Raw genomic sequence first — 26,615 nt, 5'->3', positions numbered from 1 at the left:
TGATGTCTGTACAATGGGTTTAAGGAACCAGTCGCAGAACTGTGAGAGTGGTTCCAATACGGAGCCAATGACAGATACGATAGGCCTGCCCTGGTGGTGGATCCTTATTCTTGTGTATCTTGGGCAGGATGTAGAATTTTGGTGTGCGTGGGGTGTCACCCATGAGAAATTCCGCTTCGTGCTTAGTGATCCAGTCATTCAGCAGGGCTTCCTCAACTAAGATGTTTATCTTGTTGGTAAGTCTCGGTGTCGGGTCGGCTTTCGCTATTTCATAACTGTTGCGATCGGACAGTAGTCGGATGCACTTGGTATGGTACTAGCGTTTGTCCATGACGACAATAACTCCACCCTTATCTGCCAGTTTTATAATAAGTTGCGTGTTCCTTTTTAAATTCTCAAGAGACGTATTTTCTCCCCACTTCAGGTTCTGGAAGACCTTGGTGTTTTGGCAGTCAATAGCATCCACTTCCTTCAAAACTGCTTGTTCAAATGCCAAAATGTGGCATCGGATGGATTGTGTGGGGGTATGAACGTAGATTTTTTTCCTAAGACCAGTATTGGTAGCCCCCTGATCCTTGTTCGATTCGTGATCTTCAAAAAAGCTCTTCAATTTTATTCTTCGAAAAAATGGTGCCAATTCTACACATAGTGAGAAAAGATCACATGCTGGTACGAATCCCAAACCCTTCGAGAGACCCATCTTTTCATGTGGTCAAAGTGTATGGCTACTCAGGTTCACTATGTTGTTGTTCCCTGCTCGTCATTTGTCCTTGGTCCTTCCCTTTGCTCCTCGTCACCACTATGTTCGGTGCTAGCATAGGATCCCTTCAGAAAATAGGACAATTAGTTTTGACTTATAGTCCCATTTGTGACTGCCCTGGAGACCTGAAACTGAACAACACTGTGCAAAACCCACTTGGTTAGGTTATAAGCATTAACAAGAATACAAAACGAATTAACAATGATCTTGGAAATCGAGAAAGTAGACTAAAAAAAGTTGTATTAACAAAGAAGTTAGGGACACTTATTAGCCTCATAAGGAATACATCCTGCTAATGAGGTGTCCGATCCTATTATAAATTGGAAAATACTGATACCGTTTAGCAATAAACTGCATATCCAGTAGAGGATTGGACTGAATAGCCGTATTAACCTGAGCTGAGGCTTTATAGGGTTTTCTAAATCTCATTGTCTGACTGCAAAAGGCCAATGAAACACCTTCTCCATTCTTCCAAAGTTAACTTCAGCATTTTAGTTTGTCAATTTATGTAAAACCAGAGTGATTATTGTTCTATGAATGCCAAGGACACAACATAAAGTGTCCCAAAACCAAGAAGTGAAGTGAAAGCCAACCCTTTGTAAAAAACAAGATGAGATTTAGAAAACCCTATAAAGCCTCAGCTGAGGTTAATACGGCTATTCAGTCCAGTCCTCTACTGGATATGCAGTTTATTGCTAAACGCTATCAATTTCAAGCCACCTGAAGGGAGGCAAGCGTAGAAAGGCCAACCTGAAAAGGTCCTAGTAGAACGGGGAGGACGGGCGGGCGTTAAGGAATCTGCGGCTAGACTATGTCTCTACCAGATACATCGTTACCGACGGTAGGTAACTCGTTCATCTGATAGAGACGTCTAGCCGCAGATTCCTTAATTTAGAATAGATACCAAAGCCATACCCATAGAGGAGTCTGCGACGGAACCCCTCCAAGTTCTAGAGAGAACTTGGCCGCCAAGAAAGTGACTAAAACAGTGTCGTCAATCATGTGACAAAGCTCAGCGGGGACAGTAATGTCAGTGCAGACAACCCCTAGACCATGATGCTCAGAAGAGAGCAGAGAACAATGGAAGGCAAAGGTACCACAAGCCGACAAGAACAGCACGAAAACCCCTTTTGTGTATGACGGGTTGAGAAAGGGAAAGCCTAGAACCAGAATGCGCGTGCTGGAGCAAGAGTTCACAACTTCGAAAAAGGAAGATGAAATAAGCATAGGGCCCGAGGCATCTGCAGGATCCGAGGTGTTGATAGAAGCAAAAAGCGATTACCGGTCAACCAGGCAAAGCAGTGGAAAAAACACTGTTGAACCTGCGCCTGCAAGATACAGGGGGCAACAAAGGCAAAAGGTTGACTCCTGGCCAGCAAGTGCCGGTATGGAACAAGAAAACGCATACTAAATATGCTGGAGTTAAAAGTAATCTGATGACACCGCCAGAAGTGGAACTGGACCTAGGGCGTGAAAGATCCACCAGATGTAATGTGTCGCCTTTAAGCAAAAACCCAGAGAGATGGCAACCGGTATGACAGAAAGCGCATACGGGCCCAGTTTGTAGACTAGCAGAAGAAGCACTTTTCAAGCTGCATCAGCTAGACACATGTGACAACATTGGCAGGCGACCAATACAAGGCCAAATGGCCGGTAGTAAAATGGAGGACACGTCAAGACATAGGCGGTCTGTTACAACCGGCAAAAGGGCCAATGGTACACAGCCCAGCGTCAAGGTAGGAGCGACACTGTAAGACATCGAAGCATACCGGAAGGCACCTACACATCGATTGGACTTTGGAACCACACGAAGAAAGGAAAGGCCTCCTGCAGGGCAGCCTGAGCAGCTCAGATGCGCAAGACATCAAGAGGGCAACGGCCCAAAAGGGGGACCAGGCAGCCGAGCACCACATAGAGGTGGTAGTACAAGCAGACTGGGTCAGCGACCATGGACACTGCATAAAGGAAAGAGCAACATCCCCCCTTGCTCTGGAAGAACCACGGTCCCCTGCAAGCTAGAGGCACGACAGTGGAAACAGTCAGGATCAATGTAGGTGCCCCGGACCAGAAGAAACAAGTATTTCGAAGAATTACAGTATGATCCAAGCAGAAGTGTGGAAACACCTGTGCGAGGCAGCAGGGAATGTGGAAAGAACCGCTGTAGGAGAAGTGGTGAGAAAAGAGGCCACATACAGCAGGGATATAAATGTTAAGCTAGTACCTTGGAGGATGAGCCAAATAAGGGCTGCATGCCCAAGTTTGTACTAATAGTACTAAACATTGCCGCACAGCGACTGAGACGATGTGGGCCGTAAAAACAAGGACAGAAGCACTACAGACAAGGGGGACCAAAGGCACCCGAAGCACGACAGGGCGACGCTAATAATAGGATCAGAGGACGAAAGACAGGGAGGGTCTCACCGAAGGATGTCCGCGAGGAATACTCCATAGGAGCGTACTAAGGCAAGGCAGTCGCCCAGCACCAGCCTATACCCCACATAGGGTAAGTGTGAACCCCTGATAAGGGGATCCTCTTGGGTAAATCACGCAGTCAGAGGACTGAAGAACAAGTTACTTACCTTCGGTAACGATGTATCTGTAAGAAACATTAGTTAGTTAGATTCCTCACCTTAGAATATCCCCAGGCGTCAGACTGGATCCGGAAGATTTTTCGTCAGCAATACCCCTTGCGCGTCGCTAGGCGTCGTCTGCGGCTCCGCGTCCGTCGTCGGCGTCGTGCGCCGGGATGACGTCGTCGGAGTACTTAGACGCCGCCCTCGCGCGCTGACGTCAGTTCTTGTACATAGCCTTCCGCGCCAGGAACGCAGAGCCATGCAAAGACCGACACTGGTGCCAAAAATAAAATCTAGGGGCCTGAAAAGGATAACCTTAACCCTAGATGTCAGTTCGCAGAACGGGGAGGATGGGTGGGTCGGTGAGGAATCTAACTAACTAATGTTTCTTACAGATACATCGTTACCGAAGGTAAGTAACTTGTTCATCTGAAAGAAATACGTTAGTTAGATTCCTCACCTTAGAATAGATACCCAAGCAATACCATCCCCGGTGGTGGGTCTGCGAACCAAGATCACACCAGAAAGTCCTGGAGGACAGAACGGCCAAAGAAGCCATCCCTCCGGACTTGGCTGTCAAGGCAATAATGCCTGGCAAACGTGTGTAGCGAAGCCCACGTTGCCGCCTGACAGATGTCCTGCAAAGGGACACCCCGTCCCAAAGCAGTGGTAGCCGCCGTGGCCCGAGTAGAATGGGCGCGCAGCCCAGCAGGAGGGTCCTTTTTAGCCAAGGAATAGCAAATTTTTATACACAAAACGACCCACCGAGAGATGGTCCGTTTGTGCACAGCTTTCCCCTTCTTAGCGCCCACGTACCCAACAAAAAGCTGGTCGTCCACCCGGAACTGTTTTGTGCGGTCCAGATAAAAGGAGAGCGCACGTTTTGGGTCCAGACGGTGGAGCCTCTCTTCCTCTTTGGAAGGATGCGGAGGCGGAAAGAAGGTGGGCAAGGTGACAGACTGCCCAAGGTGAAAAGGAGTCACCACTTTCGGAAGAAAGGAGGGACGAGGCCGAAGGACAACCTTGTCCGGATGAACAGACAGAAAAGGAGGCTTGGAAGATAAAGCCTGGAGCTCACTCACCCGTCTAGCCGAGGTGATGGCTATCAGAAAAGCAGTCTTAAGAGTCAGAAGACGAAGAGGACAATTGTGAAGAGGCTCGAAGGGAGCGCACATCAGGAATGTCAAAACCAGATTCAAGTCCCACTGAGGCATTACAAAAGGGACAGGAGGGAACGTGTGTGTAATGCCTTTGAGAAAGCGTGTAACCACAGGGGACTTGAAAAGAGAAGGCTGATCAGGAAGCCGCAAGAAGGCAGAGATGGCAGCAAGATAACCTTTCAGGGTGCCCAGGGCAGAGCCCTGCCGGGCCAGAGAAAGAAGGAAGAGGAGAACCTCAGAAAGAGGGGCGGAAAGGGGATCCACAGCCTTTGCTGTGCACCATGCCACAAATTTGTTCCACCGGCAGGCGTATACCGACTTAGTGGAGGGACGCCTGGCTGCCAGAATGATATCACAGACTTCAGGAGGCAAGTCAAATGGCATCAACTGCCGCCGCTCAATCTCCACGCATGGAGGTGGAGGCTGGACAGGTTCGGGTGGAGGACCGTCCCCTGCTGCTGCGACAGAAGATCCTCCCGAAGGGGCAGACGTATCGGGGGATCGGTCAACATACTGAGTAGCTCGGGATACCAGTATCTTCGTGCCCAATCCGGAGCCACCAAGATGACTTGGGCCCGGTCGTGCCTGATCTTCTTCAGCACTCTGGGCAGAAGTGGTATAGGCGGAAAGGCGTACAACAGACCGCAGCTCCACTCGTGACGAAAAGCGTCGCCGAGCGAGTGCCGCCTTGGAAATTCCAACGCGCAGAACTGCTGACATTGCGCGTTCTCTTCGGTGGCGAATAGATCTAACCAAGGCTCTCCCCACTGCTGAAAGAGACCTTGCGCCACTTCGGAGTTCAGACGCCAGTCGTGATCCATCATGCACCGGCGGCTGAGTTCGTCTGCTCTGGCGTTCAGAGAGCCCGCCAGATGTTGAACCACTAGGGTGACGCCCTGGTGTTCCAGCCATGTCCAGAGGCGCAGAGCCTCTTGACAAAGGGTCCACGACCCCACCCCGCCCTGTTTGTTGCAATACCACATGGCGGTGGTGTTGTCCGTGAACACCTGCACGACACTTCCCCTGACAGAGGGAAGGAAGGCTTTCAGTGCAAGCCGGATCGCTCTCAACTCCAACAGGTTGATGTGGAGACGAGACTCCGCCGGAGACCAGAGGCCTCTGATCTCCGCCTCTCCCATATGGCCACCCCATCCCAGGAGGGACGCATCCGTCACTACGACATGCTCCGGTTGGGGAAGGGAGAGGCTCTTGCCCTTGACCCACTCGCGGTCCGTGAGCCACCACTGCAACTGCTGTGCAGTGCCCTCCGAGATCAAGACATGGTCAGACAGGTTGCCATGATGCTGGGCCCATTGAAACTTCAGGTCCCACTGCAGAGCCCGCATGCGCCGCCTGGCGTGATGCACTAGTAGGATGCAGGAGGCCATCAGCCCCAGAAGCCGCAACACTAGCCTGACCGAAACCCGGGATAGAGGCCGAAAGATGGGAATCAGGGCCTGTATATCCCGGACCCGCTGTTCCGGTGGATGGACCCGGAACTGCGCCGAATCGAGAACCGCTCCGATGAAGAGGAGCTTCTGAGAGGGACTCAGGTGTGACTTCGGCACGTTGATGGAAAACCCCAGCAAATGCAGGAGATCCGCCGTAGTCTGGAGGTGGGAGACGACTGCCTGGGGCGAGCCCGCCTTCAACAACCAGTCGTCGAGATAGGGGAAGACTGGAACCCCTGATCTGCGCAGATGAGCTGCGACCACCGCCATCACTTTCGTGAACACCCGAGGGGCACTGGTGAGGCCGAAGGGGAGCACGGTAAACTGAAAGTGCTCTTGGCCCACCGTGAACCGCAGGTAACGCCGGTGGGCCGGCAGGACGGGGATATGGAAATATGCGTCCTGCAAGTCCAACGCTACCATCCAGTCTCCAGGGTCTAGGGCAGCTAAAACCTGAGCCAACGTTAGCATCTTGAACCTTTCCTTTCGGAGGAAGGCATTGACGTTCCGGAGGTCCAAGATAGGGCGCAGGCCCCCCTTGCCCTTCTTGGGAACCAGAAAGTAGTGGGAATAACAACCACGACCTACTTCTGGACTCGGAACGCGCTCGACGGCCCCCTTGGCCAAGAGAGCCGAAACTTCCTCGCGGAGAAGATCCAAATGATCCCCCGAGATACGGTGGTGCTGCGGTGGCATGGCTGGAGGGGTCGTCTCGAAGGGGAGGGAGTAGCCCATTCGGACGATTTGCAGCACCCACCTGTCCGATGTTATGGACCGCCAGTGGAGCAGGTGATGGCGAACTCTGCCGCCCACTGGCGTGGTATGGGCCTGAAAGCTCGGACTAGGAGGGCTTTGAGGCGGATGCTGCCGGGGTGGAAGTGGGCTGACCACGTCGGCCTCCATTTCCGCCACGGCGGAAGCCACGTCCGCGACCGCGCGCAGGTTGGTTCTGCGGCTGGTGGCTTTGCGGACGTGAGGAGGCGCCCCTTCCTTGGCCACGAAAGGGGCGAAAAGCGGAGGTGTGCGCCCGCGGAGCCGAGAGGCCCAAGGACTTGGCCGTAGCCCGGGAGTCCTTAAAGCGGTTCAGCGCACTGTCCGCCTTCTCACCAAACAGGCGAGTGCCATCAAAGGGCATGTCCATGAGGGTGTTCTGGACATCCCTGGAAAATGACGTGGACCGCATCCAGGCGTGGCGGCGGAGCGCCACCGTGGTGGAAATCGCCCGACCCAGCGAGTCCGTGGTGTCAAGCCCACATCGTATGGCGTGCCGTGCTGCATCCCTCCCATCGGCCAAAGCCTGGTTAAGACGCGTCCGGACCTCCTCCGGACACAGGGGCAGCACCTCCTCCACCGTATCCCACAGGGAATGGGAATAACGGTCCAAGAGACAGGCGGTATTTAAGGACCGCAGGCCCAAACTAAGGGACGAGAACAGTTTCTTGCCAAACTGCTCGAGTCTCTTGGAATCCCGGTCCGGCGGAGCGGTCGGGAAGGAGGATTGGGAGGTAGAGGCCTGGATAACCAGACTCTCGGGGGTGGGGTGTTGGGACAGGAAACTGGGGTCGCCCGGAGCAGGACGGTGGCGCCTGGCAACGTTCCTATCCACAGGAGGAACTGTGGAGGGCTTGGACCAGGTGCCCTGCAGAACGTCAGTGAGGGCCTCATTGAACGGCAGCAGAGGCTCAGTGGAGCTTGCTGCGGTTTGAAGCACCTCAGTGAGGATGTTAGTCCTCACAGCCACGGCAGGCAGCTCGAGCCCAAGGCCTGCGGCCGCCTTGCGCAGCACCACAGAAAATGCTGCACCCTCCTCCGAAGCCACAGTCGGAGGAGAAGTGAATCCAGTGTCCGGCGAGGTGTCCAGCCCACTGGCCTCCCCCAGTTCATCTGCCCAGTCCTGTGAAAGCTGTGACTGGACAGCCAGAGGGTCCTCGAACCCCTCCCAGTCGCCCCCTTCTTCCGATTCCTGATAAACAGGAGGAATGATCGGAACCGGACTGTAGAGATGGTAGGACTCAAGCGGCGTCGGATGCGGCGTCGGTCGACGCCGCTGCGGCGCCGGGTCCGGATGAGGGCTAAACTGGGGCAGTGTCGGCGCCAAAGGCGTCGGCGGCGCCGGAGGTGTAGGCGTGTGCGCCGGCGGCGCCGGTGACGGCGTCGGTGGTTCAGTCGCCGGCGCCGGTGGAGGAGTGACTAGGTCAACCGGCGTCGACTGGGGCCCAGGCATGGGCCCCGCGGGGACCTGCGGCGTCGAGACCGGAGTCGGCGCCGGGGCCGGAGCCGCCGGCAGGCAAGGTCGCCCAATCGAGTCCGCGGGGCCCGAAGGCGCGCCAGCGGGCGTCGACGGCGGGGCCAGGCTCCTCATGGCCGAGAGGAAGGCACTGATCTCCGCCGGCGCCGCGTCAGTCCCAGGGACCGGAAGGTATGGGGGCGGACGCGGCACCTGCGGCTCCGCCGGAGCCGCGGGGGTGGAACCACCCTGACCCTCGGCCGAGTCGCGCGACCGGCGAGGGGAGTCCGAAGAGCGGTGTCGCCTCTTGGACTTCTTTGAGCGTTTGGACTTACCCGACGACTTGGAGCCGGACGATCGATGGCGTCGGCTAGGGCTCCGCGAGCGATCCTTGGACCTCCTCCTGGACCGGGATCGCGCACGACGCGGAGCCGAGTGGCGAAGCTCGAGAAGCTTGCGGGACCGCTCCCGCCTAGCCTTCGAAGTCAGGGCCTGGCAGTCGTTGCACGACTCCGCGTCGTGGTCGGGGCCTAAGCAGTAGAGGCACCGGCGGTGGTGATCGGTCACCGACATCAGTCGATGGCAATCCTCGCAAGCCTTGAACCCAGGCATCCTACCGGCACCAGATGTCGACAGACAAGGATCAAAAATGATCAAAAAGATTTAGTCAAAAAAGACTAAAAGGGGTAGCTCTCCCGGATCTGCGCTTACTGGCGCGGAAAAAAGAAGAACTGACGTCAGCGCGCGAGGGCGGCGTCTAAGTACTCCGACGACGTCATCCCGGCGCACGACGCCGACGACGGACGCGGAGCCGCAGACGACGCCTAGCGACGCGCAAGGGGTATTGCTGACGAAAAATCTTCCGGATCCAGTCTGACGCCTGGGGATATTCTAAGGTGAGGAATCTAACTAACGTGTTTCTTTCAGATCAGAGGAATAAACCAGCCATACGGCTGAAACTAACAAATCAGAGAAGGCTGAACAGCCGTGGACAGCAATCTAAGATTAAACTAGCCATATGGTTGAAACGGGGAACCTACTACACACGTTCGTGATAGAGGTGTAGGAAAACAAGACACAGAACAGTGCAAAAGTTATGGCAACCCGGACAAGAGCCGGGAGGCTGCCGAATCCACGTGGGGATCAAAAAGGTCAACACCATTAAACGGTAAATCCCTGAGGGCATCCCTAACATTATCTGGGAAGCAACTGTCACGCAGCCATGCATGGCGGCGCAAAGCCACAGGCCGAGCAAGAGCTCGTCCCACAGAGTCAGTGACATCAAGGGAAGAACGGAGCGAAAATTGCGCCATTCCCCTGCCATCAAGCAGAAGCCGAAGCAACTGTGACCACGGCTCCTCAGGAATAGAAGGGTCTCGACAAGGTCCAAAGGGTCGTGGATGAACGTGCGAACACACACGCAGTATTCCATGCGCGGATAGCCGCACTGGTAGAGGCAAAGAGTTGGCGAGCACACGCGTCCAGCCACCTAGACTCCCCAGTGGGAGGTAATAATGGCAAGGAGGATGAAGACTAAGTTAAAAGCCGCCTGAACAATGAGTTCCTGAGCAGTAGGGTGAGTGGACAGGTAGAGTGGATCACCTGGAGCAGGACGGTGCCTACAGGCAATAGCCCGCCTAACAGGGTCACCAGAAGAGGGCCTTGCCCATGTGGAGAAGTGTGGCTCAGGGGTTAGAGGCGGCAGACCCGGAAGCTGAGATCGGTCCTGGACCAGGGTTCAATTCCTCGGCGGGTCTTGGGCTAAAAATTCCAGGGACTTGATAATTCTCGCCCCGGTGCCTCCTCGACTCATGGGTTCACACTCTGCGACTCTGGGCAATAGCTTGCTTAATCTCCACAACGGCCCCTCGCGGCGGGATGCCTGACTTTCACCTTGTGGATACCCTATTATCTCACAGGGGAATACCAGGACGGGTTCCCTAAGCAAGCGCCGGGAAACCCACTGCGGGTAGCTGTGCGCTATATAAGCTCAACTACATTTACATTTACATGTGCCACGCAAAATGTCAAATAAAGAGATGCCAAATGGCAGCAAAGGCTCCACCTCAATAGGCTCCGTATGGAGCAGATCCAGTAAGGGATCAGACAGCAAGGGGGCCACAGGAGGCTGAAAACGAAGAATAGCAGTCGACTTGTGAACGGCACATGCGTAAGCAGCACCAGCTTCAGCTGCCATCCGGCTAGGCGATAATAAGCCGTTGGTAGGAGACGGCTGAAGACTAGGCCGTCCACTGGACAACAAAAGTGGAGGACCCGGAGACTGACCCGAAGGCCGGGCAACACAAGGCACTTGCACCATGGGTCCCCGATTCAGGGAATCCAGGGAAGCGTCAACCTCTTGACCAGGAGGCGTTGCTGCCGGCACCGATCGCCGCTGTGTGGAGGACGCAGCGACCTCCGAGGAGTCGGGAGGAGCAGCAACCTCGTGAGGAAGCTGGGACGCCGGGTGGGAGTCGTCTGGACGTCGACGACCTCCAGAGGGGACTCGACCTGGATGCCGTCCGACGTCGATCCCACTGCAACATGTGCCCGTTTGGTCAAGCCGGGCGCCAAGCCAGGCGTCGGGGCCGACGCCGCCTCCGACGTCGACGCAGGAAGCCGCTCAGGGCTATGCGAAGACTGACTGGGTGGGCTGGACGGGCGACTGAAAGGACCCACTGGGCCGCGACCCGTCGGCATCGTATCGTCTCCGGAACCGATGCACACAACCGGCGCCGAGGGAGAATCTGCCGGCGAGGACCCAACATGAGTGCCCTCCACCTGTTTGGGACCCGAAGGCGCTCCAGGGAGAGGTGGGGACCCAAAGTACGACTGGAGTGCAAGAGAATAAGCCTCCATATGGGCACCCGTAGTTCCAACCCCCGGAAAGGGAGGGTATGGATAAAGCGACTGCCGGACACCCTTACCTGGCAAAGAGCGAGAGGAGCGGGCGACAGCAGTATGCGAATGGGAGGAGGACCTCCGTGCTTGCCGCTTGTGCTTACCTGCCCTCGAACGACGTTCACGGGAACGACCTCTGGACTGAGCCCGATCCGGAGGGGGAGAGCTGCGATGCGTAGGTGCTGTACCAGCCAGCCGTGCGGCCAGCAATTTCATATGACGCTCACTGAGGGATTTGGGATTCAACTGCACTCTTTGGAGTCGTGGTGCACGCCGAGGCACCACATACAGATGAAATGCGGGTCAGTGCCAGACATCTGACGCACACAGGCTTCACCAGCCTTAAAACCCGAAGCCAATGCACACTGTTCCGGCGACACCGAAGGTGTCGAAAAGGCCTAAAAACCAGGCCAAGGAACTGCTGGTTTTCCAGTGTCTGCGTTGGGACGTGGAAAAGGAGAAAACTGATGTCAGCACGCTGGGAGGGGCATATATGGCTCCGCTGACGTCACGTCCGTGGACGACGTCAGTGCGGAGTCATGCGGCGCCGCCCCCGGCGCGCAGAGGTGCTGCTGCGGAAAGTTTTCCAGATCCAGTCTGACGCCAGGGCATATTCTAAGTTAAGGAATCTGCGGCGAGACGTCTCTGTCAGATACAGGTTTTTAATTGCTACGATTGTGTTTTTGTTTCTCTGCCAGTCCTTATGACTGTATTTTCATATGTACACTAGTATAGATAAAACGTACTTTTTCTCATACAATTGGTGGTTCTGTTTTTGTTTTATCTTGTTACGTTATAACCATTTGGGTTTCTCTTGCTGATATTTAGAGCACTTTCCTGTCTCTATGATTAATATAATTCTTCTAGATACAATACCTATGTAAACCACTGGTGCATGATGCTGTATATCCAGGTTCTCGTGGGTCTATGGGTTGCTTTTGTAGGCTGACACTGATCCCAGAAATAAGGCAGAAATGTTGATGACATTCTCAGCTTTAGGTGTTTCTTACAAAGACCCAGCAATGCATGTTAAATAACATTCCTTACCTAAATCACAAAACGCTAAAATAGTCATCATTATTCCCTTAGCACAAGAACACATTTGATACTGCTCTTCTGAATAAACTAAACTTGAAACTGATGTCCACTCATCGCTCTAATCCGTGAAATCAGTGGGAGTAACCACTAACAATACTATCAGTAACACCACACAAGTGAGCCCTTTTCTCCAAGTTTTTCCTATATTCTATGAAGAAAGTTAAGCACAACCAATGTAAGTGCTGTGTACTAGTTAATTTTTGACTACATTTTGGTCCTCAATGACTGCTAGCCCAAGCAAGGCTGTTTTTGAGGCTATTAAAGGAACTTCAATGGCTCCCAATACAGGTCAGAATAAAATGTAAAAGTTACTGATTCCTGTGTGACGTCTGCATTTAGGTACCCCACCTTATCTGCATTTAGGTAGTCAATCAAATCTAGCAACGTTGCCCACCATTCCCAGATTACTGAGTGGACACAGGAGCAACCCCAAAAACTGAACACACTGTTGGCAGTAAAACAAACTTTCACTTGTACTACAATCAGTTTTCTCTACCTCCACTACTCAGCACAAGTTGTATGACAGAACAACGCATGCCTCACCAACACATGCCTAAACAACGCGGTCTCAACCACATTAATACCACGCATGACTTTACAACATTTCTTTGTAAAGGAATGACTGATAAAGGCATATACGTGGTAAAGATCAGCCCCCTTGCCATGAGCACTAAACCCAGCCCCCAGTCCTTTAAACCTCCCTGTCCCCCAACCTTAAAAACAACCTCAACCCCCCCCACCCGGAGCCCTACAACCTAGCCCCCAGCCATATTAACTACCCCAAACCCTGCACCCCATCCTGAGCCCTAAAACTGCCGCTAGCCCTAAAAACTGCCTCTTCCCCCACCCTGAGCCCTAACACCCAGCCCCAATAACTACCCCAACCCCAGCCCTGAGCCCTAAAAACTGCCTCCCCACCCTGAAACCTAAATAAAAGTAAATAAACTACTCAGCAAGCCACAGTTCCTTAGAATGTCATCTGCAGGAAGTCTCCAATACACCCACCCACTTGCTGCAATGTTAGACCGCTTACTGCCTTTACCATGCATATGTATGGTTAAGGCATATGCGTGGTTAAGGCAAACGTTGTTCCACTGCTTTATAACTGCATGCGTGATTTAGCCCATGTTGTTAATGCGGTTTCCTCTCAGGACACCACCAAACCTCTTAGTCTCAATGAAACAGCTGAAAACATGCATTTTCAGATTTCAGTTCAACAAAATGTTTCATTTACTCATTTGTTCCTGTAGATTAGTTTACACTACCATTCCAAGTTCAGGTTTTTAGTAACTCTCTCCTCTTCAGAAATCCAGCAGTACCTTACCTGTGAAACCTGTTCTTGAACAGAATAGTTTTCTAGCATGGCAGTGCTATACACAAAACAGAAACAAAGGTCTTCTCTTTGCAACCGATGACTGAATTGTGCTTTTATGATGTGCGAATATGCTCGAGTGAAGGGGTGCGGTTTGCTCCGTAATTTGACTTACCTTGAATTGCTCTATATACACTGCATGTACATTGGATATCAGTAAATAGCATGTTATTTAACCCTGAAGCGCCAGTCTATTAAGTTAGGTGCTTTGGTTACTGCTGGACTGAAATGGAAAAGACCTCTGGGAAGACTCAAAGCAAACACTCTGGCATCCAGTAGATTTATTTTCATATAGTCTGTGGGGGGATTATATGCCAATATATTTCTTTTTATCAAGTGGCAACTTTTACAGTAAAGGCCCATTTTCTGTTCTTCTAACAGGGGGCTTCTAGAAGCTCTTAACTCATGGCACTACATGGCACAAAAGAGAATATAGGAACTGAGCATATGGGTTAGGCATAAAAGGCCTTGAGGATATGACAGCCAGTCTGTATTAGAAGCAACATTAAGTACAAAAAAATTCCATGTCTGGCAACACAATATAATTCATTTTTCAATTCGGTCTAAAATGAGGCAGGCAAACCACATTCCAAAGAGAGGGCTTTACGCTTATTCATTACAGCCAATAGATCTTGAGAGCCTTGCTGAAAATCTACACCAATTTTTGGAGCAAACTGTTGAATGGCAGTGATTACGCATTTGTTTCATAGCTTACGGACTCCTAAAAGGGAATTTGCAGTGGTAACAAAAGGCACAATGAAGAAAAAGGTTCATACAAGTAATCTTAGGAAGGGAGTAGCCAATTTATTTACTTACAAAACAGTTTTATTTCTGCTGAATAGCACGTGCTAGGTAACTGTGTACTGGAACATACACGAAGGCCATACTGCTAGCTATTGTCCTGCACCTTTCTTAGCTCTTTGGTTCAGGGCCATAAGCCAATGGGTATAGCGCTCTTGCGTGTCTTAATGCTTTATAATTAGAAATGCTAACGGGACGGTAAGGAAATAATATTTTGCAAATGTATCTGAAATGTTGCAGTTACTGGAGAAGTATGACTAATGTAGAGAACCTGGTTCCCAACCTCAATCTTTCTGCAGATTAAAAGATGATGCGTTCCTGTTGGGCAAATCAGTGGAAAGAGTTTAACCCCTATACTCCATGGAAGACAACATGACAAGTTTTGAAATGTTTATGGCAGGAAAACATAACTGAGTTTCACGTCATCCAATCAAGAATGAATCCCCTAACCATCAATGATCCACTGCAGCAATTCACAAACCTTAGAACAATGGAGATATTGTTCACACTTTAAAATAAGCGCAGTGATTTCATGACAAGTGAAGCCACTTACTGAAGAATCAGGCACAGGAGTTAATTGTAATAGCAACCTCAATGCTATAGATTTTTAGATGTACTCTGCAAGGACAAACCTAGACAGTTCGCTATATATTAAAGTATGAGAGCCAAACAATTAACAAAACGACTGAATCAGGTGTGATCCTGGCTGCATGGTGAGGTCGTTGGGTTTGGGGGCAGGGAAGAGTGTCTGATAGAGGAGGAGAATGCTTTGAGAGAATAGACAAACAAAAAGCAGTCGTACACAATGTGGATAAATGCCTGATCATAAATTGGATTGTTTTGGTAGGCCTTACAATTTAATTTTTTTTTCTTTTTGCATTCTTCAGCTCAGCATTTAAGCACAAAACACATCGTAAAATATGTATTACCCAATGTAAGCAGGGGATTCGAAAACATGGCTAGCTTGCCTTCTCACTTTCTCTTCGATAAGAGTATTTTCAGAGGTGTAGCTTGCATTTGGTCAAACATTCCCAAAAGGTTGAAATAGAGGAATACTAAATTAGGTAAATAATAACATATCAAAACCACTGTTGATGATCTGAAATAATACCTGAGTCACTACTAGAACTGGAGTCACTCTCACTAGATGAACTGGAACTCCCATCACTGCTACTGTCAGAATCAGAAGAGGAGTCAGAATTTGATGATGAGGATGAAGAAGAATCTGACGATTCAACATCTTGTTTCTGAGTCATAATAATCTTCGGTGCATTTTTCAAGTGTTCACGCAACTCATCCCTAGGACCAGGAGGAGGATACCATTAATTTGTTTTAAAGAAATGCATACAAATCTTAGTAATGGTTTCAAAAACTAAAATCCTTACGTAAGTCCTCCAAGACCAATAGATGTAAAAAAGTTAATCGCAAATCGGGTGTTTCTTGGGTTGTCCCGTGGTAGTAGTCCTTCAAAAAAAGGTTGTAATGTTCTGATATAAATAAAAAGAAAAGACATTTTAATTTAGGAACACTTGTAATCTTAATAAAGAAATTATCTCCTACCTAAAGCTCTATCATGTCTATGGTTAGACTGAAATGTGCGACAGTCATAAAAGACTGCACAGTTAGAACTAAGTGTGCACTTACTCATCTTTTAATCTTGCATTTAGTCTTGGAAGTCCCATATATTCACACAGTTCTTGAAAGAATATTTTGACAAATATTCGACTAGAGGAAGTTGTTGTTTCTTCACTCAAAGTTATACACTCAAGAACCTACAAACAAACAAAATGAAATATATAGATCAAATGCATTATAACTTATTAACGCATCAAATCAGAAGCAACCAATAACAGTAAATCAATATATGGGTATAACTGTACAGCATCTTTATTCTGCTATGTTAAACACTAACTGAAATGCCATAAATAGGATACAGAAGGTTTGACATAGAATTATAACACAACAAAATAGGTTATTCAAAGATACCAACAAGCTGTACTGGACACATAAATCAGTGACTGGGGCAGAAAGGATTACCTAGGGTAAGGAGTTTCTGATACCACAACCATACAGGATCTTGATGGTACTTGTGACAATGGGTGACAGTAGATGGTTAATCGCCTCACAATAACTTGCTCTGAGAGATGCCACTACGTCGCATTTAGAAGATCTTAGGGAGGGATATGGCAGGCATGTTGGTAAAGATCTACTGGATGGGGAGTGGGGTGCAACATTGGCACAAATACCAGGGTGTTGAGAAATGCCTGCTTCAAACTATTGCAATTTACCAATCTGTAGACAGCGTACCTGTCCCCGAAAGATCTTCAGTTAAGTATTTCCATGTTCAAAAGACGAATCCCTAGATTCTGACATGCAGTCACATACCATGTGATATAAGAAATTGGGAGCGAATAACAAATATGGTCCTCATTGACAGATAGGGCAGTATTTGACAAGTCTGAAATATGCTTAGTAAGCATAAAGTCTAGAATGGATGAAAAAAACTGGAATAGGCTTGCCAATCTTGCATTTCTTTGGCCTCAAAGGCTAATTGCAGTGACATGGAAATTCTCACTTGCCCCAAGGGATGCACCCTGGCTGGAGGCATCGAGAATAAGGGGTGAAGCTGAAAGCACAGTAGAAGCTTTACATAAGTGAGATTTATGAAATCAGGTACAAGTTCTCCTAAGCTATAAAATACTGTTAAAATGTATATAGAAATACATACGAAAACTTCTTAAATAAATGGCTTTGGGTTTAACGGAAGTAGATCTCTCTAAATGTGGTCTCATGAATTCACATGGTGGAGGATATGGGCAAAGAGCAAGAGGAAACATGGATGCCTTCATTTCTAACCCGTTGTGCAGTAGGTTTTGTGTTAGTTATTAGTTTCAAGTAGAGTGACTTCAAAAGATTGCTTAACAAAGTTTATCATTTTAATATGCCATTTGAACATCATGCTGTTGTGTATGTCCTGCTGAAATGAAAATGTCTAAGACAGAAACACATAAGCCAGATCAACCATAAGAATCAATTAGTCAAGTTTAATGTTTTGGTCTGACAGTTCAATTGACAATTACACAAGGGTATGCAATGTGCTATGCATCTGTAAAAACCAACAAACATATGTGGGGAAAATACAAGAACCTGATTAAAGTCAAAATATCAGCCCACCAACTATACAGAGACTTGCACAAAATTAACATTGATTTGCTTATAAGAATGTTTTGGTTCACAATCCAAATTTTGACAAGCAAAGATTTTGCAATAAAATGATCACACGCTTACGTGCAAAAACCTATGGCAGGTGTTAGAATTACAAATTGGCCGAGTAAAATTAATTCAGCAAAGCTAGGATCCTACAAACTAGGAGACTGGGCAGGTGGAAGTGTGGATTGTTGAAATGAATACTCCTCTCCCAATTGAACAAGTAAGTCAGGCAGGAATTTGGGTTTGAGTACAAATACATCGGAAGAGGGGTTTTACCAACATAATTATAGCAGTAAATGGATTAAAGCGGGATGCATTCTTGCACCCTGCTAATTTAACCTTCAGCAAAACTAGTAGCTCAACTATGTGATACTTTCCACTATGTCAAGGAATGGAGCACATTTCATTACTTGCTTACACTGACAATTTAAATTTGATTTATTGGTGTATAAAGGCTGATTGGTCTATAAAAGATGCTAGACTTAGTCAAATATATTAACAAGCATTTACAATGCAATAAGTCTCGAAATAGCAAGATTTTGAGCTATTGGCATTGTAAAAGGCAATGCCTTTTGTAATATTGAAATGCATTGTCATTTACAATTCCAATCCGTCAAACGTTGGCAAAAGCAAAACCTATTGTATTACAGTGCACGGTGTCCGTGAAGCGAGCGCCACGCTCACCAATAAAGTAAAAATAAAATAAGTCACCATTGTGCCGTGAGTGGTGATGGGGAGGGGGGAAGCCACTTTTAAAGTTAGAGCGGCATAGCGCTCCATACGAAAAGCAGAAGCTATTGTCCTGCATGGGCACGCTGCACATACAAATACAGCTGCCATTGTCCCCATTAGTCAATAAACAAAATAGTGCTCACCCACTTATAACGCAGACAGTGTAACAAGCCAAGTAAAAGGTCTAGTCATTATGGGAGGTAGACAAGGAGGGACTAACAGGCCTATTTACGAATGCTTCAGCCAGCATTTATGAAGGACAAAGACACAAGCCATTGACAAATATGGGCGGAGAGTGGGTAGGGCTTCCACTACATACTACAAAACAGCATGCCTCGCAGAGCGAGCAGCGCATGCGCGCTGCCTCTAGGCTCGGCCTACAAAATAAACCGGACTGTGAAAAAATTAAAAACATAAAAGATATGTCTTTTGGCTATGTCAGGTTGTATAAATCTTGGTATGTGAATTGGACCAAATTTGAGATTGTCTCATGGTACAAATATCTTGTTATAATGTTTGACAGTCAGCTGAGTTGGAAACAACTCTTCAAAAATCTGTCCAAATATGTGTGTGAATCAATTGTTTCCACAACTGCTATGGAAGATCACCTCTCCTCCCACTGTTGACCATGTATGATGCCAAGATCATTTCTATCTTACTGTACTCTTCCCATCACTAACCACTCTGCTAAGCATCTAGAAAACACAGAATGTAATAGTTTATGAAAATCCTTAGCGTATGCCCCTCATCACCTCGAGGCATGATTAGACAAGAAGATCAAGTTACTTACCTTAGGTAATGATACATCTGTAAGAGACATATATTAGTTATGGATTCCTCACCTTAGAATTACCCCGAGGCATCAGACTGGATCCGGAGAATTCTTTCTCCAGCAGTACCTCTGCGCGCCGGTAGGTGGTGTCGGTTGGCGTCATGGTCGCCGGAATGACGTCCAGGTATCTATTTAGATGCCGCCCCTGCGCGCTGATGTCGGATCTTTATATGACATTCCACGACAACAGCGCAGAGCCATGCAAGACACTGACCACTGGTGCACAAAAGTAGGGCCCTGAAAGGGAGTCCCTTAGCCTAGAAGTCAGTTCGCAGAACGGGGAGGATGGGTGGGGCGGTGAGGAATCCATAACTAATATATGCCTCTTACTTGTTCACCTGAAAGAGACTATTAGTTCTGGATTCCTCACCTTAGAATAGACACCCCAGCAATACCAACGTCGCAGGTGAGTCTGCAAACCAAGTTCACACCAAAAAGTCCTGGAGAACTGAATGGCCAAAGAAGCCGCCCCTGTGGACTTGGCTGACCAGGCAGTAGTGTTTAGTAAACATGTGCAATGAAGCCCACGTAGCTGCCTGGCAGATGTCATGAAGGGGACCTCCACGTCCCAAAGCAGTAGTGGCCACAGTCGCCCAGGTTGAATTGGCGCGCAGCCCTACCAGAGGTTCCTTTCTCGCTAAGGAATAGCAGATTTTGATGCAAAGAACAATCTATCGAGAGATGGTCCGTTTTTGCATGATCTCCGACCTTTCTTGGCGCACTCATAGCCAACAAAGAGTTGGTCATCCACTTGGAATGGATTTGTGCGATCCAGATAGAATGAAAGTGCATGTTTTGAATCCAGACGGTGGCGCCTCTCTTCCTCTTTAAAAGGATGCGGGGCGGGGAGAAGGTGGGCAAAGTGATGGTCTGTCCTATGTGGAAAGAGGTAACCACTTTGGGAAGGAAAGAAGGCCTAGTTCAAAGGACAACTTTGGCGGGATGAACAGCCAGGAAAGGAGGTTTTGAAGAAAGAGTCTGAAGCTCACTCACCCTGCGAGCAGAGGTGATGGCAACCAAAAAGGCAGTTTTAAGAGTCAGAAGTCTGAGAGGACAGTTATGTGGCGGCTCAAAAGGAGCGCACATAAGGTAGGTCATAACCAGATACAAGTCCCACTGGGGCATTACGAAAGGAATTGGAGGAAACAAAAGAGTAATGCCCTTAAGGAAGCGATTTACAATAGGGGACTTGAAAAGAGAAGGCTGATCAGGAAGCCGAAGAAAGGCCGAAATGGGCAAAAGATAACCTTTTAGAGTGGCCAGAGCAGAGCCCTGCTGGGCCAAAGAAAGAATGAAGAAGGGAAAGGGGGGCAGAAAGGGGATCCAGGGCCTTTGCTGCTCACCATGCCACAAACTAGTTCCATCTTTAGGTTTACACCGTTTTGGTGGAGGGACGCCTGGCTGCCAAGATAACGTTACAGACTTCAGGAGGAAGGTCGAAAGCTGACAAATGTTGCCGCTCAATCTCTATGCAAGGAGGCAGAGGCTGGACAGGTTTGGGTGGAGGACTGTCCCCTGCTGGTGCGACAGAAGATCCTCCCGAAGGGGCAGTCTGATCGGAAGATCGATGGCCATGTGCAAGAGCTCGGGATGCCAGACTCTTCGTGCCCAGTCCAGGGCTACAAGAATGATTTGGGCCCGGTCGCACTTGATCTTCTTGAGCACTCTGGGTAGAAGTGGTATAGGTGGAAAGGCGTATAGAAGACTGCAACTCCACTCGCAATGAAAAGCGTCGCCTAGCGAGTGCCGCCTTGCAAATTCCAAAGCGCAGAACTGCTGAAATTGCACGTTCTCTTCGGTGGCGAATAGATCTAACCAGGGCTCTCCCCACTACTGAAAAAGACCTTGCACCACCTCCGAGTGAAGACGCCATTCCTGATCAATCGTGCACTGGCGGCTGAGTTCGTCCGCCCTGGCGTTCAGAGAACCTGCCAGGTGTTGAACCACCAGGGACATGCCCTGATGTTCCAGCCACTTCCAGTTTGTTGAAGTACCACATGGCGGTGGTGTGTCCATGAACAACTGCACTACTCTCCCTTTGACAGAAGGAAGGAATGCCTTCAGTGCAAGACGGATCGCCCGAAGCTCCAGGAGGTTGATGTGGATCCCGGACTCCGCCAGAGAACAGAGGCCCCTGATCTCTGCCTTTCCCATGTGGCCGCCCCACCCCAGAAGTGATGCATCTGTCAACACTGTGAACTCTGGCTGGGGAAGGGACCCAATCCTGGCTCGTCAGCCACCACTGCAATTGGTGTGCAGTGCCCTCCGAGATCCGAACGCAGTCGGTAAGATTTCCCTGATGCTGTGCCCACTGGAACTTCAGGTCCCACTGCAGGGCTCACATATGCCACTTGGCATAGTCCACCAGCAGGATGCCATGAGGCCCAGCAGCCTCAGGGTCATTCTGACTGGCACCCCGGGATAGAGGCTGAAAGATTGGAATCATAGCCTGAATATCCTGGACTCGCTGCTCAGGAGGATAAGCCCTGAAACTGCGCTGTATCCAGAACCGTGCCGATAAAAAGGAGCTTCTGAGAGGGAATCAGGTGGGACTTCGGCATGTTGATGGTGAACCCCAGCGAATGTAGGAAGTGGACCGTAGTCTGAAGGTGGGATACCACAGCCTGGGCAAGCCCGCTTTCAACAGCCAGTCGTCGAGATAGGGCAAGACTGGAACCCCTGATCTGCGCAGATGAGCTGCGACCACCGCCATCACTTTCGTGAACACTCGAGGGGCGCTGGTAATGCCTAAGGGGAGCACAGTAAACTGAAAGTGCTCGTGGCCTACGGTGAACCGTAGGTAATGCCTGTGGGCCGGCAGGACAGGGATGTGAAAATAAGCGTCCTGCAAGTCCAGCACTACCATCTAGTCTCCAGGCTCAAGGGCAGACAGGACCTGAGTTAGCGTCAACATTTTGAACTCTCCTTCCGGAGGAAGCGGATGACGTTCCTGAGATCAAAGATAGGAAGCAGGCCCTTGTCCTTCTTGGGCACAAGAAAATAGTGGGAATAACAACCACAACCTACTTCTGGAGCAGGAACTCGCTCGATGGCTCCCTTGGCCAAGAGAGCCATAACTTCCTGGTAGAGAAGGGCCAAGTGATCCTCCGACATGCGATGGAATTAAGGTGGCATGAATGGAGGGGTAGTGTTGAATGGGAGGGAGTAGCACCTTCGTACTATCTGCAAAATCCACCTGTCTGACGTGATGTTGAGCCAGTGGAGGAGGTGATGGTGACTCCTGCTGCCCACTGGTGAATGGTTGGCCTGAAAAGTCGGACTAGGAGGGTTTGGAGGCTGCTGCAGAGGGGGCGCTGGTGGACTGGCCCGCCTGCTGGCCCCCAGACACACGACGGTGGGTCCCACATCCCAGCCGTGCAGAAGCAGGACAGCTTGTGCACGCCTGTGGCTCTGGGCAGAATGTGGTGGGCAACACTTTCGTAGCCACGAAAGGGGAGGAAAGCAGACTGCGCGGGCCAGAGGTGGAAGCGAGGCCCTCATTGTGTCTGTCTGTCTGAGTCTCATTGAATGGCAGCAGGGGCTCCCAAGAGGCCGCTGCCAGTTGTAGCACTTCGGTCAGGAGGTTAGTCCTGACCGCCACTATAGGAAGCTCAAGGTTTAAGGCCTCAGCCACCCAACGCAACACCACTGCGTATGATGCACCCTCCTCCATAGCCACGGTATGGGGAGAAAGCATGCCAAGGTCTGGCCTCACCCGACTCCGCTCTCCAGTCTGGTTCTTCTTACTGGTCTGCCAGAGGGTCCACAGACCCCTCTCAGTCCTCCTCACCCTCCTCTGGTAGCCACTCAGGGCGATAGGAAACACTAGGGGATAACAGGGGTACACTGTCGGTCGACGCTGGTCCGGCTCCATGTCCACATCGAGGGGGAGGCTAAGGTCAACGTCGTTTGGGGACACAACTGGCGTCTGAGAAGGTGGAGGTGTCGCAAATGGATTCGGTGCTGGAGAAGGTGTCCTTAGGTCGACTGGCGCAGATCCAGAACCAGGTCTGGATCCTTGGGGGCCCTGCAGTGCCAGAGCTGAAGCCGCCTGCATAGAAGACCTAGAACCCCCTGCCGAGTCTGTGGGGCCCAAAGGCGCGCCAGCGTAGTCGGGCTGCCCAAAGATGGATTTGAGGGCTTCGTAAAAGCTACGAAGTTGGGCAGGGGTCGATCCGGCTCCCGGAAAGGGAGGGAGGCTCGGAGCCGACCCAACAGGCTCCGCTGGCAGAGCCAGCGACTACAGTCCGCAACCCGCATTGCATCAGCCGACGTACGGGGTGAACGCGAAGTGCGATTATGCTTCTTCACCTTCTTTTTGTGCTTCGACTTACCCGAAGACGTAGGCTTCGATGAGGAGTGGTGGTGATAGCTTCGCAACCGTTCCCACGACCTCCCTCTCGACCGGGGCCTTGAGCGGCGTTGAGCAGACTGCCGGGCCTCCAGAAGCTTTCAGGATCACTCCTGCAAAGACTTCGGGGCCATGGCCCGGCAGTCAGATCACAACTTCGGGTCGTGTTCACGCTCCAGGCACCACAGGCACACGAGATGGGGGTCCGTCACCGACATTAGCTAGTGGCAGGAGCCACAAGGCTTAAAGCCAGTCTGCCGAGAAGAAATCCCTGTGCACCAGTAGTCGTGACGACTTTAAAAGATGTCGACAAAAAGTCGCAAAAAGTGACTAGAGGTACCGCTCCCTTGGGATCTGCACTGGCTGGCATGGAACAAGAAAAAACTGACATCAACGCGCAGGGGCGGCGTCTAAGTGGATACCACAACGTCATTCCAGTGACCACGAACGCGGAGTCGACCGACAGCACCTACAGATGCGCAGGGGTACTGCTGAAGAAAACATTCTCCAGATTTAGTCTGACGCCTGGGGGTAACTCTAAGGTGAGGAATCCATAACTAATAGTCTCTTTCAGACTTGTAAATTTTGGTGGTTTCAGAAAGAGGACAAAGCCCTAATTTTGTATGCCCACAAATTGAAGCAAAATGCTCCAAAACTCGACCTGCTCTAATTTAGAAAACACATGAAGCTTGCAATATAGGCTTAAAAAACACTGGTGGTGATTGCTTGAACCTTTCTAACCATTCATATGATGGGGGATTAGATTTTAATAAGAAACCCAACTTCAAAAAAATAGCACAACTAAGGGGTCGATTCAGATTTCGGTCGGAAGGGATCCGAATCGGATTTGGGTTTGCCGAATCAGATCCGGACCCCTTGCTTCCAACCGACTCGTTCCCAGTTCTGAACAACCAAGTACAATGCCTGGAAACCATTCGGGCTTAACGAATCGGTTCCGAAATGCATTTGGACAGGTCAAGCCTTTCAAAAGCCGATTCATACAGCTGTATGGACTTGGTTTCCGAATGAGCGAGTACGATGACCGATTTGGACAGCCTTTCTGAAACGGTTTGCCCGAAACGGCTGCCGGAATCGGTCCTGGGGGGCCATGGGGTCACTCCACTTTCCAACCATGCACAGTGTGGCAGGTGCCATGGGGTGCCCGCTACAGGGTGCAAGGTTTTCCCCACCCACCCCTTTCTTCAATGAAGTAAATGGGAGTCCGACCGAATCGTATCCCGATGCATACGGATTCATCGTTCTCCCTTGGTCTGACTCCTCCGATCCGAGTCGTATGGAAAGCATTACTGAACCGATTCGGTCGGTATGCTTTCCTAACAAGATCGGAATCAACCCCAAAGTGTTAAAACAGAGCTTCAAAGAGCACTTGAAACCATACACCCTTGTGTTATACATGAAGTTTCTGTTTCCCCTGATGAATGTATTGAGTCACACAAGTCATAAGTAGGCAAGTTAACTAACCATACGCGCAGATTAGGTCACCTAGAAAGTGAGACTGAATCATATTATTACAATTTGAAGAATGGTGTGTAATTAAACAATGTTTAATCCTGTGTTATGTCATGGAACAGAGCTGAAAGCAATTGCTTGAACTTCACTCATCCCAGTACCCCACTGCTTACATAAATGTATTTGACAATAGATTGCATTATTTAATTTTTGGGGGACAGTTCAAATTATGGTGTGCACTATACGCCCAATATTATTTAATTAATCTCCTGAGGGGATGGCTAGCAATGATGGTTCACATTTATCAGAAAACTGCAAATTAGAGTAGAACAGAATTTAGAAATTCAGAGAAAATTCAGAGAAAGGTTGTAATAGTGCCAGAGTTAGTAGCCAATGATTATATTTTCGCTTTCCTTGTGTCTGTACACTTTCCAGATAATGTATCTCTTTCCAAAGCCCCAAATGTCCAGTGTTTAATGTATTGTGCCCCACCCAAGACAGTCTCAGTATGTCACATCGTCTCCTGAAAATGCCCAAAGCTGTGCATCCCTAATTTTACACGATGTCTATTATGTCTATGTTCATCTAGTAGTGCACTATGGTGATCAAAACGTATGCCACTGAGATTCTGCCCCACGCTCCTTTACTCTGGTATTGCAAGACTATGGCAGAGCCACTACAGCTGCCATGGCATATCATTTCACAACAAAATCGTTATTAGACTAGGCAATCTTGCAGACATGCAAAAGAAAGCATACGTAGGAATAATTAAAGGATGAAAAATCTTGTAGAAAGACATGGTCATAAAGGTTTGAGGTAGAAGTTCCTAGAACACTGACAACTGCATGATAGTTTACCAGCAACGCAGGAGGGAGATGACTGAGCAGTGAAGGAAAAATATATTTAGGTAAGGAGTGTGCTATCAGTAAAGAAATAAGCCTAAATGAAACAGAGAGAATTAAAAACGCTAACATTATTTCTAATAGTAAAAAGATTGCCTAAAAAATAATTACGGAATAGTGCAGCTAACCTACTAAGGTAGTGACATTTTTTAAATCCACCGTAGAATGGATGGGACAGACGGACACATTTAAGAGCCTACACTTACACCACAGATTTCATTTTTTTCATGACTGCCCTATTACTTTTGTGGATACTCTACCTGATGACAGAATGCTCTCATCACTTGACTCAGACACATTTGGGAAATTCCGGTTTGGTACGATACTTAAAACAAAAAACATCAACGCAAAATTATATTTGTAAATTACTTTGTTATTAATAGCTAAGATGCTGGAAGGACTGATAAGCTATGTAGGTGCTACTTACACTCCATGGTATAGAATCTGTATAGAGTAAATGAGCAAACATTTTGGCAACATTTCGTAATTTATTTGTTTCCAAACGATGTATGGTTTCATACTGCTCTTTAAATATGTTCTCAAAAGCTTCCATGTATTCTTTCTTCAACATGCAGAAACGCTGAAAAGCAGAAATATTAAAAGGCACATTAACATAATTAAAGGTCATCAGCATTAATCTGCTACACAACTCATAAAGCTGAAAGTACAGTGCATGGTCGATGTATAATACATATCCGAAGTGACAAGCTTCAGGCAAGCTTTCATTCTAGTAAAAAATCTACATGTTTAAAGTAACTATTTTTCAGTATGGATA

General features: G+C 49.2%; 1 protein-coding gene across 5 annotated transcripts in view; it reads right to left on the bottom strand.

Annotated features, from left to right (window-relative positions):
• Positions 1 to 26,615, bottom strand: part of CWC22 (CWC22 spliceosome associated protein) — a 354,656-nt gene that overhangs the window by 23,174 nt on the left and 304,867 nt on the right. For all 5 annotated transcript variants that reach the window (XM_085645191.1, XM_085645196.1, XM_085645192.1 and 2 more), the window contains 4 exons: positions 26,268 to 26,420; positions 15,988 to 16,115; positions 15,729 to 15,830; positions 15,455 to 15,642 (listed from right to left, as the gene is read on the bottom strand). In XM_085645191.1, coding sequence (XP_085501317.1) covers positions 15,455 to 15,642; positions 15,729 to 15,830; positions 15,988 to 16,115; positions 26,268 to 26,420 — 571 coding nt within the window. The remainder of the gene's footprint in view (positions 1 to 15,454; positions 15,643 to 15,728; positions 15,831 to 15,987; positions 16,116 to 26,267; positions 26,421 to 26,615) is intronic.

The sequence above is a fragment of the Triturus cristatus genome, chromosome 3_1 (genome assembly GCF_964204655.1).
Source record: "Triturus cristatus chromosome 3_1, aTriCri1.1, whole genome shotgun sequence".
Classification (NCBI taxonomy): Eukaryota; Metazoa; Chordata; class Amphibia; order Caudata; family Salamandridae; genus Triturus; species Triturus cristatus.
The sequence above is the reverse complement of the archived record's forward strand: the minus strand, read 5'-3'. Positions and strand labels throughout refer to the sequence as shown.